General features: G+C 37.2%; 1 protein-coding gene across 18 annotated transcripts in view; it reads left to right on the top strand.

Moving 5' to 3' along the window:
- The window catches only part of PKP4 (plakophilin 4), a 246108-nt gene that overhangs the window by 62361 nt on the left and 171133 nt on the right, over positions 1-12614 (top strand). For 14 of the 18 annotated variants that reach the window (XM_043487428.1, XM_043487429.1, XM_043487418.1 and 11 more), the window contains one exon: positions 4602-4738. In XM_043487428.1, the coding sequence (XP_043343363.1) occupies positions 4607-4738 (132 nt within the window). In that variant the 5' untranslated portion in view covers positions 4602-4606. Of the gene's footprint in view, positions 1-4601; positions 4739-4860; positions 4958-10616; positions 10635-12614 lie in introns of those variants that run through there. The other 4 variants (XM_043487431.1, XM_043487434.1, XM_043487432.1 and 1 more) reach the window with 2 other exon arrangements.

The following is a 12614-nucleotide window of genomic DNA, read 5'->3' on the forward strand; positions in this document are numbered from 1 at the left end:
CTCAGAAAACTTCTGAGGAGCATTCACGTCAATTCAGAACATAGATGTTCTCATATCTTAGTCTCCGCCTCAAGATTCAGAGAACTCTGTCTCCTATTTCTGACACACACCCAGTGCAGGATTCCTTCTGTACCTTCCCTGCTACTTGATCTTCTGAACTGTGACCTCCAGCGATGGGGAATGTACCACCTCTGGAGTTTTAGTTCTTGAAATTTTAGACATCTGGCTTTTTACTCCAAAAGGAAAGACCTTCCTGAGCTTGCCCTCATAGCGCCAACCTTTAATTTTATAATATAAATATAATAAAACATAACTGTTAGCCAAATTTGATTCAGAGTATAAAGACAGTAGTAATTTAGGTTAATACAAGTTTGCTACAAAACCATTAGTTTTTGGTCTAGCTCTTGGGACCAATAATTCTGACCTCTCTTGTTCTTGGCAGTCCTGAAGAGATTCCTTTGCTTTTCTGCATGGTCCTTTTCTTGTTCAGGTCAGATTTTTCTCTTCCTGTTCAATCAAGTGTTCTTCCTGTGTTCTCAGCTAAGCTTCAAGCTCATCATTAATTTTGTCCTTGTGCCTGGAAATAATGGCGAAATCCTTTCACCATCCTACTCATCCTCTCGAATGAATACACTTGTGTCCATTCCTGTTAATGTGCCACCCATCACTGGAAGTGGACATGAACCTGAAGAAGAGGTGTCCCTTGTCCCTTTCTTTCTATCTCTTTAAATGCTGATATTGATACAACATAGCATCACCTTGGCTTTGTGGAAGCCCCTTTTCATTCTTGATTCACTCATTGTGCTCGTGAACCTAAAGTGCCTTCTAAATCTTTCCCCTGTGTGCTGCTGAGCTAACCTAAATACAAGATCCTATGTTTATGCTTGGTGTTTTTATTTTTTTTTTTTTTACATCTCATTAGAAGCAATTCATTATTGCAGTATATCAGCAATTTTTATATTTGAATTTCATCACCTGGTAAATTCAGTATTCTTACTCATTGAATAATTTGAGCATGCCCTGTATATTATTATTACATTATGGTTAAAGTTTTTGATTAGGGCTGGGCCAGGATCAGAGCTCTCTAGCATTACATTAGAAACCTCTGTAGTTTGATATATTTTGTTCAGCTATTTACAGAATGTCAGAGGCAGCAGTTGCCCTTGTGCCAGCCCTATTTCTATGCTGATTATAATACCATTGGGGACTTCTAACATCATCATGCCTCAATGAGTCTAGACACACTGCACTTCCATGGTTACATTGCCAAAGAGAAATTAGATGAGCTTAACATGACTTTTCTTTGGCGTGCCCCTTTTTGGTTCTCACAGTCATCTCTTGGATAAAATCCTTGTAAGAATCTCACCCAACATCTATGTCTAGCTCTCTAGTTTGTAACATGAAGAGAGTCTACTTTCTTCTTTCCAAAAACAGCAATGGCATTTTCCTGTTTCCAGTTTTCTGGCACCTTTTCATTCTCTGTGATTTTCAAAAGAGCCAAAGTGGTCCAGCAACTTATTTGTAAGTGTACTCAGGTCCCTAAAATGTAATTGCCCAGATCAGACCAGTTGAGATAATTGAGGGACGCACAAAGCTTAATTTCTCAAGTCTCTTTGCCATATAAGTAGTCATTGCTTTTTTGCTTTGCTAATGGGGAGAAGTAATAATATTCTGTAACTTTAGACTTAGCTTGATTCCTTCCAACTCCTAAAATTGTTATGAGAGCTATGTAAATGAACAGATTACTTTACTAGGTGTATAACTTGTCAGTATTATGGCATCCCTTCTTTGCCCCATCTTGGTGATGGGCTGCAGGGACTGTTCAGAGATGAGGCGTAGTGAAGTGTCTCACCCTCAGTTATGCCCGGGTACCCTGGTCATCATCTATCCCGTGAGTGTTAGTGGTTGCCTGCAGTGTCTCCTAGTCTTTGAGGAATCTGAGAGTAGAAATCATGCCTACCTATGCAAATGTCCTCTCTTGCCGAATAATAGTTTCTTTTTCATCACCTCTTCCTGTTGATTTCAGTGTTCTTACTCCATCACATGCTTCTTGGCTGTGTCTTGATCTGATTCGTATTTTGCTGCCTCAGCTAGATGATGAGCCCCTAATGGTCAGTGACCTTTCTTTATGCCTGTACCCCCGTATCACCCTGCATGTTGTTACGTGGGCAGAGTGGTATTCAGAAGATGTTCATCTGATACCATAGATCTGGACAGTCATCAGAAAATAAATATCATGAAATTAAGTATGGTACACTCACAATGATGTAATGCAATTACAACAGTATTTTTCAGTATCTTTCTTTAAATAGCCAGGATCCTCCTATTTTTAGTCAAGAGTAATTACTTCCCCAGTGACGTTTCTTTCTTTCCCAAACTCTCTTTGTTCACTGAAATTCTGCTTCTCTTTTTCTTATACATTGGTTATTTCAGGGTATTATACTCCTGACATTTAAAATTTTTGTTTCTTGGCATTATTTGTTTCACTGTTGCATAGTAACATTTTTGTTCTTTGCAACCATCTGCTTATTTTAAGGTGTGTAGTTTTTTGATGGCATAGAATATTTTCATATCTTTACTAGCCTTAAGTGCAAGTCTAGGATTGTTATGTGTGGCATTTTTTTTCATAGACCTTAAATCTTATCTATAATGAGCACTGGCTAAATACAGAAATGCATTATTTTATCCAGTTAATGATATTTTCCCCTGGAGAAGGGAATGGCAACCCACTCCAGTATTTTTGCCTGGAGAATCTCATGGACTGAAGAGCCTGGTGGGCTACAGTCCATGGGGTCACAAAGAATTGGACATGACTGAGCAGCTAACAACAACAATGATATTTTGAGTGCACTATTTTATATATCTATTAACATACATACTGAAAAATAAAGATTGTCATAAAAATCATCCCATGGTGTTGTGGGAAGAATTAGTAAGCTCTTTTTGTAAGTAAGGAAGTGGTGACTCATGTTAAAGGCACTTAGGTTTTGATCCTGGACCCACATACTTCAAGCCTGGAGGTCCTCCTCCCACTTGAACTGGAGGTCCTCTGTTTTGCAGTTGAGGCTGTGCTTAGCCTGGGGCCCCACAGAAACTGACAATAAAGAATTTACCTCTAGAGCAGCCATGAGAACTCCTCATGGAGAGCCCCATTAAGGCAAAATACACTTGCTCATCAGACCCATTTTCCATTTCTGCCTATTAATATGGCAACAATAAAGTAACATTGGCAGCACCCTGGAACCTAACCCAGCTTCACCAATGTGCAAGTCAGGAGAGTGAGGAAGGAGGTAGAGGCTCAGGTGATATGTTCATCTTCCCTTGTCTTACAGATTATGAGTTTGGAAATAAACAGCAAGCTGATATTGACATTTGATATTGACATTCTTCCCCCTCCCCCCACCCCAGGTCATCCTACAGTAATGAACATTGTTGAAATTGAAAAGAAATCAAAATGTGAGACTAGAATCATTTTTAGGAGAAGACTATGAAGAATGTCAAAATAGCATTTGTGGTCTCAAATAAAAGTACACAGAGTAATGTATTAATCAGATAAGATCTCAGGAGCACCATAGCACTTGTGGTCAGATTTGCCTAATGACTGTTATGCGACATGGAAGAGACAGTCAGTCCTTCATTCATGTATGCATTTATTTGGCAAAGATTAATTAAATATTACATATGCCAGGCTCTAGGCTGGTCTCATGGTATGAAAAACTCTATTCTGGAGGTAACAGAGAGACTGACAGGTAAACAAGTTATTAGAATATTTACAACATTTTTTGTGGGTACCTTTTCCCAATCTTTCTCAAATTTATATAAAAATCCATGTCAATCAGTAAGTTTCCCAGCAAACACACCACTCTCAGTATGTTATATAGGAGAGGCACCTACTCACTTGACAAGAACCCATTTTTCTGTCACACTCTATGGTCCTGAAAAATAAATTCTCTTTCAACACTATCACCATAGTCATTGTCATCTTTGCATAAACAGATTCCTCTAAGGAAACCAAGCTAGCTCTAATACTCCACCAGCAGTCTTGATTTTTTTTTAATACCGCAGAATTTTGCCTGTTTTTTCAAGCCTTTCTTCTAATGCCATAAGCCTCTTCTGCAGTCGTAAAGCATTTACAGTTGTAGATATCTTCTTACTCGTGTACTTCTTTGAAAATTAACCCTTATAGCAGTCTAGAGTGTTTGTTACTATTTTTTTCATGATAAGGCAATCATATTTACTTAATGATGAACTGTTTAGGAAATTCAGGAATTTTATAGCATCTAACAGCTATATTGTCCTTGGTGTATTTTTGAGTCCTCTTCCTTAACACTTTGCATGTCATTTTTAGACTGTGATGTTGTTTAAATATTTTCTCAGTGTTTTCTATTGTCATTATTATTCTATTGCTTTTTTTAGTGTTTGGTAATGCTCGTTCTACTTTGACCCTGGGTGTTGCCTTTTAGACATCATATAGCCGTAAGGCATTGTGATCTTGGCGTGTAGAAGTCTATAGTGGTTCCTGGGAGCCCTGTGTGAGGAGCCCCTGCCTCTTCGGCGCAGAAGCAGATGGAAGTGTTAACCCTTTGCCTGCTTGGTTGCAGGAGGAATGCCAGCTCCTGAACCGGCCTCACTGGTGGAGGAGGGGCAACCACAGACCCGCCAGGAAGCTGCCTCCACTGGCCCCGGCATGGAGCCCGAGACCACAGCAACCACCATTCTAGCTTCCGTGAAGGAGCAGGTACATCCTCTGATTTTAGACTTGGCAATTCACTATTTCTTCAATGCCTTTAAAAATTAATCTTTGGATGTGTTTTCAATTTGTCTAACGTCCTTGACACCTTCACGTTTTCTAATTATAAGGTGTTTACATCCCTGAGTACATTGGGATGACTGGCAGGTAGAGCCGCTCCAGGTGCCAGTCAGAATCGGAACATGCAGGATACTTGTGCGTCTGCAAGTAAGGACAATATCAGTGGTGATCGGTGTCTCTGTCTCGCTCACCTTGCAGAGTGTGTGCATGCACGCCCAGCTTTGTAAGCGTGTTTCACATCGCTGACTTTTCTGTCAGGACTCCGGCACCTTGAGGCCTGTGACAGCCTTAGATCTGTTGACCGTTTTAACATAGGTGTTACATAGGGTTGTCTCCGTGCTTTTTTGGATTAAAGGTTCTATTTGTTGTGTTTGTCTTAATCAGAGTATACTCATCTTGTGAGCTACTGTTCTAAAACTTGTCACACTGTGCCAGTTTGCTTAAATGTCATGTTTATGTTGATTTTTTTAAAGGCACTTAATAATACTGTTACCCTTCAGATCCAGGTAGCCTTCTAAATTAGATTTTGATCTGGTGGGCTTAGAGAAATTTTAACTGCTTAAGATTTAGAAGCTTAATAAGGTGAATGTGAGTGTAAACCTCCAGGGAGACTTTTCTTTTTTGCCCTCCTCCCTCGAAAAACACACAAGCAACCAAAAAGTATATGCCTTCTGTGAGAGTTATTTTGTTGGAGATAATCTAATAATGAACTTGTCTTTTTAAATCTTATGATTTAAATTGCTAGTCTTTTTTTCCTCAAGAGATACAAGCTTAGATGTTATGTAGGCTGGAATTCTTTGCCCATGACTAATGATGACAAAGAGTGAAAGGATGTTTAAAACTTCCTTATTTTATTTTTTGCTGTAACTTAAAGATGGGTGTGTATATAAGAGATTGCTCTAAAACTAGGAGATGTGTCTTGCCATTAGAGCTGTATTTTCAAGAAAAAATTATTTTACAACTTATCCTAGTAGCAAGATGTCAAAATATTTTTCATTCATCACAGAAATTTGAAGTTTTTAAACATTTCACAAACTAAGAATTTGGGAAGACACTAGAAAATTAGTACTATTTTCATTTTCTCCCAAACTATAGATTATCTAAGATTCTATCACCTTTAGGGAGGGAAAAAGGACTCCTTCTTCTTGGTTGTTGAGATCTGACCCAAGGAGCTGTAAAATGAGAAGGCTCTGATTTATTTGTGACTCTTAGTGTATACTGCATTTTGATAAAATATGACAGTAAATTTATCAAAGTGCCCAGAACTAACTTAAAACCAGAAACTGTGCTCAGTAAGCATAGCAATAGGAACCTTTGTGTCTGTACCTTTAAACTAGATAACCCTGCATGTAGAAGAAATTGGAAACCTATCAGAATTTTTGCCCTATAATTCCTTGATGGCCTCAAATGACTTCAAAATTTTATCTTTTGGCAATGAATGGTGTTTTGAATGGATGTCTTGTGGGAGAAAGCAAAAAGAGTTCTGGTTTCTTGGGGTAGGCAAAAAATATACAGATATTTGTTATTTATTAGAATTATCATATGTCTCCCACTTTATTTAGTTAGTGGGAAGATACACTTCTTCTATTCTTGTTCTTAAGTTGAGTCCATTAATTTACATTCACTGTTTTCATTCTTAATTTCTTTTAAGATTGTCAGTGCTCATTACTCAATGCGTCGGTCATTCAACCCAGGACACCATATCTATCTCTTGTTCCAAGATACTTGCCTGATTTTAAATAACTAACTCTAGTTCCTATAGGATTTGTGTGCTACAAAGCAAGATACTCTAATTTCTCTATAATTAGAGTAAAAATTTCTTAGACTTTCCTGAAATATGTCACTTGCCTTTGTCTGCCAAATGAGACAGAGCACAGAAAAGTTACCTAAGAATAAGAAAGCTAATTACTATTTACCTTATATATTTGATTCTAAAATACTAGTCAGAATGTCACATTTGTAGTTGTGTTAGACTCAAATGAAATAGTTAATTTTAGATTATGTCCTTGGTCATGTATTGTATCAAAGAGCAGTATTACTGGATAGGATGTACAATTATAGGGAAAGAAAAGGTGCCTCATTTTCTTAGGCTTGGAGTGATGGGATCAGGTCCGCTCATCTCAGAGAACAGACCTTGTTGGATGGTGGATGTGTCTCAGAACGGATGTTTCATTGGGATGCAGAGATTCTTCCAGTGTGAGGGGGAAACAGCTGGGTTCCCATCATGGCTCCATTACTTAACTGTGTCGTCTTGGCAAGATTGTAACCTGTCTCTGCCTCAGTTTCTCATTTTTAGAATGAAGATAATAATAGTTATTAAAAACATTAAATTAACCTGTGTAAAATTTTGATACTGCCTTACACTTAGTAAATGCTCATAGTAAAGGCTAATATTACTATTATCATCATCATCTCTACATAAGAAGAAAATGCCCTCCCTAAGAGAAGCTGGTGGTTCTACTTTTAAATATGTGTCTGTTGGGACTGAAACTTCTTCCAGGCCACTGATCTGAAGACAAAAAAGCTTTTTTGAATACTGAGCCATGTTTATGCTGTGACAGTATATACTTCGACATGGCATTAAACTTCCAAAACTTCACCATGTTGATCTCACCAATTAAAACAGCTTTATGTATTTATTATAAGAAGTAGAATAGTGAAAATAAATTTTCTTAACATGCTGACATAGTACAAACCCGAACATCATGTCAAAGCACTTGGTTAAAGAATTGGAAAATAATATCTTTTAACATGCACCTGAATTTGAGAGGAAGAATCTGGGTTCTTGTAAATTATATCCAAGCCACTACAATACCTCATGTGAATTCCCCCTGGACAATTCATGATAAGTAGTAGGGAAGAAAATGACAGGCAACCAGTAGCCATCTTGTTAACAAATCATTAGTCTGTTAATACCTGAAATTGGATTTAGGGAGTCATAGGAACGCTGAAATCTTCCTCTACTGGGCCTCTCTTTCCTTCAGATCCTCCCATGCCAGAAGCTGCTCCTTATTCTTGACAAAATACAGAGATTCATATTCTCTCTCTTTTATGAAGCTGTGACCTTTCATGTTGATGTTAGTCCCATAGATGCATGCATGTGTCTTTATAGAAGTCCTTGCTCTTCTGCAGATAGAAAGAAGGAACTCACTTCTGTTCAAGTGCTCCCTCTTTCATGAAACCAACCAAGTTCACCCCAGCCTGAAGCCAACTCTCTGCTGATCTTTCTTAGCACTTTATACCACTGCTCTGACTCATCACGTGCTCCTTTGGATGATATAATTAAAAGCTACCTGAGGATGAAAATGAAAGTTACTTAGTCATGTCCGACTCTTTGCGACCCTATGGACTATACAGTCCATGGAATTCTCCAGGCCAGAATGCTAGAGTGGGTAGCCTTTCCCTTCCCCAGGGGATCTTACCAACCCAGGGATCAAACCCAGGTCTCCTGCATTGCAGGCGGATTCTTTACCAGCTGAGCCTCCAGAGAAGCCCAAGATACTGGAGTGGGTAGCCTCTGCCTTCTCCAGTGGATCTTCCCGACCCAGTTATCAAACCAGGGTCTCCTGCATTGCAGGCGGATTCTTTACCAACTGAGCTACTAGGGAATCCCCTACCGAAGGATAGAGGCAGTTTTTATATGTTGCTCCACACCATGTTATAGGCCACTCCTTGCCTGGACCCTTGAATATACTAGAGCTGCGTGAATGATTGTTGAAAGAGGAAGTAAATAAATAATGCTATCAGATCACTTTGTCACCAACTGGCTATTTTGTGAGGATAATGGAATCTGTGGCCACATTCATAGAAACACTACTAAGCAAGGGAATCTCAAGACAGCACCTAGAAAACTAGGATGTACTCAGCTGTACATTCTTACCTTTAAGACAATTTGAGTTGCACTATATCCATATTGATCTAGAAATTAAATCTGATCTCTGTGTGGAACAAACTTAAATTTTATTTCACATGGATGGTCAAATAATGGCATAAGTCTTTTAAAAATATGAAAGAAATTTATATTTCATCTTCCATCTGTCCAACTTAACTGAAAAGGAACTGTAGGGAATTAAAGGGTGTGATTTATCTTGGTGATGTCACAAAATATCCACCATCATCATGTAAACCAAGTAATCACAAAAGAAATGTCTTCCAGTTAAGGATCATCCTTCAAGAGAAAGAAACAGTCAGCCCATGGGATTAGCAAAGTAATGTTTTCCTTGGACTCCAGCCTGAAATTACAGGAAGTTTCAGTTGAACTTAAGCCACCAGTTGGCTGTTGGGTTTATACACTCAGGATCATCATTTGGCAGTTTCTACTGTTCAGTTCAACTCCTGCTGAGAACACAGGCTTCCCAAGATGAACATAGGTGTTGGAAACAAATTATTTTGTTTCCTGATAGTTTTCAGGCTTACCCAAGAATGATCTAGTGCCTAGCTTACATGTGGTCAGGTAAAGAAATATGGCCAATGCAGTGCCCTCAGAGAGCCTTGCCAATTCCTGTGAAAATCATAGGCTAAACTGATTGATTCACTCTTGAAATGGACAGCATGCCTTTGGATGGAAAAGAATTGGAATCTGGTAAGACATTGACTCATTCAGAAATTCACTGCCATCCCTGCTACTTAGAAGTGTCAGCATGCTAATGTCACAGGCTCAGGGAAGCAGTGAGCCAGGAGCCAGAAGTAGGCTCTTATTATCAATGGGGGAGTATATTGAACTTTTATAATTGGTAGAATCTCATCCTGGATTGTAGAAATACTCTTTAAAAAATCATATGGCCAATCCTGAATAGCGTTAAATATTTTTCATAGCTCTGTTTAAGGTGCAAGTTGATTTACATTCTGTAAAATCACTCACGTAATATTTATTACACTCTTTCATCTTCTGTCATTAAGTTTCTTGAATAATTGAGATCTCTATTTGAACTTGGCCTGACTCCCTAGGTGCTCTAACTTCCATTGTTCTCCCACAAACCACACCCTCTTATTTTGGGTTTATGATTTAAGACGTTAGGAATCCAGGTTTAAGATTGAGTTCAATCCAAATAGCATGAAATGGTAAGCAAAGAATAGATTTGGTAAAACGTGCTAGTATTATGTGTACTTCTCTTACTCTGGTGAAGTTCTAAGTGAGGTATTGGGTACTTCTTTTGTTATCTTTGATGAGTGAAAATTGGTATGTTCTTCATTTGTGAGGCTTTCAACGAGAATAATACCACCTTTAAAGATTACATTTTCTAACTTTGTGAAAATCACAATTCTGCCTTCATGTGTTCATATTAACTTAAGTGATATTTAAATATCAAAGAGTGAAATGAGAGTCATTATAGAGATCCTTAATTTTCGAAGATAAAAAAGGAAATTTAGATCCCAACTGTGTTCTATTGATATTACTTCATTTTTACATGGATGTGTTAGCTTCAGTAATTACACACCCTTTCCTGTATGGCAGAATGCCCAGAACTGAACAAATTCCAGTACAATTATTTACTTTATTTCTCTGAAACTGAAACAACTCAACTGCTCTACACCTGCTTTTGCAACTTCCTTTAATTTGGCCCCTAGATTTATTTACAAAGAAATAGTTCTCCCTGACACACCTCAGCCCCATGCAGAAGACTGAATTCTTACTTCAGCTGTAAACAAGCATAGTTTGTAGCCTAGCTAAGAGCATTGTACTGTAAGTACCACACCGAAAACTTCCCGCTTTCCCTTTTAGTAACTTAGTAATTTTTTCTCTTGGTGACTGAATTATCTTGGCAATTGTAATTATGTAATATAGGAACATCTTCTGTGCCTGAACTGCATCATCAAACACAAGGTAAGATTGGATCTTTTCTTAGTAACTTCTGTGGGATCATCAAATTTTACAGCTTTTTCTCTTTAATATTATGGAATTAAAGTTCAAATTGGGGTCAAGTGGTAGATGTGTTGTGACTCTCTTTGGCCTGGATTCAGGAATTCTGAATGCTGATACTTGGTTATATCTTAGGAGATCAGTCCTCTTAAATTGCATATGACACAGTGAAATTTTAACATTTCTCTTCCATGTGTTAATGATGTAGGGTACCCCCAGTTCGAGTATCTCTGTGGTTAAATAATACAAAAGAATATACTTAACAGGTTTATTTATTCATGTATTTGAGTGTACCAAAAAAAAAAAAAAAGCTGTCCTTAGATTGCCAAGTTAGCTAACAACAACAGGTAAATTTTTACATCTGCCCATGTTTTCCAGTAGTCTGATAAATGATCAGCTGGATCTGTGAGCACAGTTCCCAAGTCTTTCGTGTCTGAGGCATACATTTTGAATAACTGATTTTTTGTTCTATTTGATTCCCTTGGAGACATCTTTTTAGATGTATTGACACAATAGGTGGTTGTTTTGTTTTACTTTGTTTTGTTTGACGAGCTCTTAACTTCCAGGAGTTTGAACAGCTTCTGTCTGGCTCTTTTTCCATAGCTGAATTACACTTGCTGATATGGAATACATAGTAGAAGACCCCCCCAATATTTATTGGGTAAATTAACTAAGAGTGTAAAAATGTTCACTCTCCCACTGTAGTTGATTTACACTTGCTTTTAACTAGGTAAAAAAAAAAAATATATATATATATATATATAGAGAGAGAGAGAGAGAGAGAGAGAAAGCCTACTGTGAGCAAAGACTGTCAGGGAAGAGATGGGAGGGATGGTCAGGAGACCAATAAAGGTGATCTGTTTCGTACAATTTCTGCCCTCAGAGGAATACAGAGTTACAAACCATACTGTATATGTTTATTTGTGGTAATTGGCACATAATGAATATTCATTTATTGGAACCATGAAATCCAAGAATATATGTACATATGTTCCCTTTTGTTAATCAAGCTATAGATATATATTATATTATGCCAATTTTATATAAATTTGTTAACTTAGGCATTATTATTATTAACTATTAGGCAAAATTATTAGTTTAATTTTTACCATTGAATTAGCTGTACCTTTGGTTTACATTTGAAAGTGATAGAATATTTTTCCTTTATTAAAACAGTTAAAGTGAACCTTGCCTTTGCATACTTAAAATGATAATTTCCTTTTCAGTTGAATAACTCAGTTCACAATTCCTGTTCAGAGTTAAATTATGAATATATGGAATAATTTTTCCCCTGTACATGCAAACTTTATTAAATGTGAAATGAGTGACTGCTGAGTTGGTGAGATTGAATGGGTGACAGGATCATTCAGCATTAAATTCTTTGCGCCGCTTGATTATTTTCTTTACAGAATCGCTTCTGGAGAGAAAATTATTTCAGAAACATACTTTTTCCCACAGGTATAACCTTGAAGTTATTCCACAGCTATCGCAGAACAGTCTGTCTTCATGTGTGTGTTCTTCATATCTAAATTGTAGTTTTTGTCACTTTTGCAGAAAGGGGTCCATACTACGTTACTGTGTCTGTTTTTATTTTATGTGTGTATTCTTTCCAAAGTGATCAGATCTGCTTGTACCTCAGCAAAGTAATTTAGGCTTTGAGTATTTTGTTCTAGGCACTCCTAAGAAAAATCATTTAAAACGTAAAGTAATGCAAAGACAAATCTGTGTCTTAGCTTATAGAATCTTAATAGTTTTTATGCACTGAAACCTTCATAATATAGAGATTTATAATAATAGAAAAATCCTGCAAACAAATTGAAAGAACACATTATTGAAACATGAAGATAAATCATGTTATAAAATTAAATTCTATATAAATCATATTTCAGATATGAAAATGGCTATCGTAAATTGGAAGACTTTTTTACATTTATTTATTTTTTA

The sequence above is a fragment of the Cervus canadensis genome, chromosome 15 (genome assembly GCF_019320065.1).
Source record: "Cervus canadensis isolate Bull #8, Minnesota chromosome 15, ASM1932006v1, whole genome shotgun sequence".
NCBI lineage: Eukaryota > Metazoa > Chordata > Mammalia > Artiodactyla > Cervidae > Cervus > Cervus canadensis.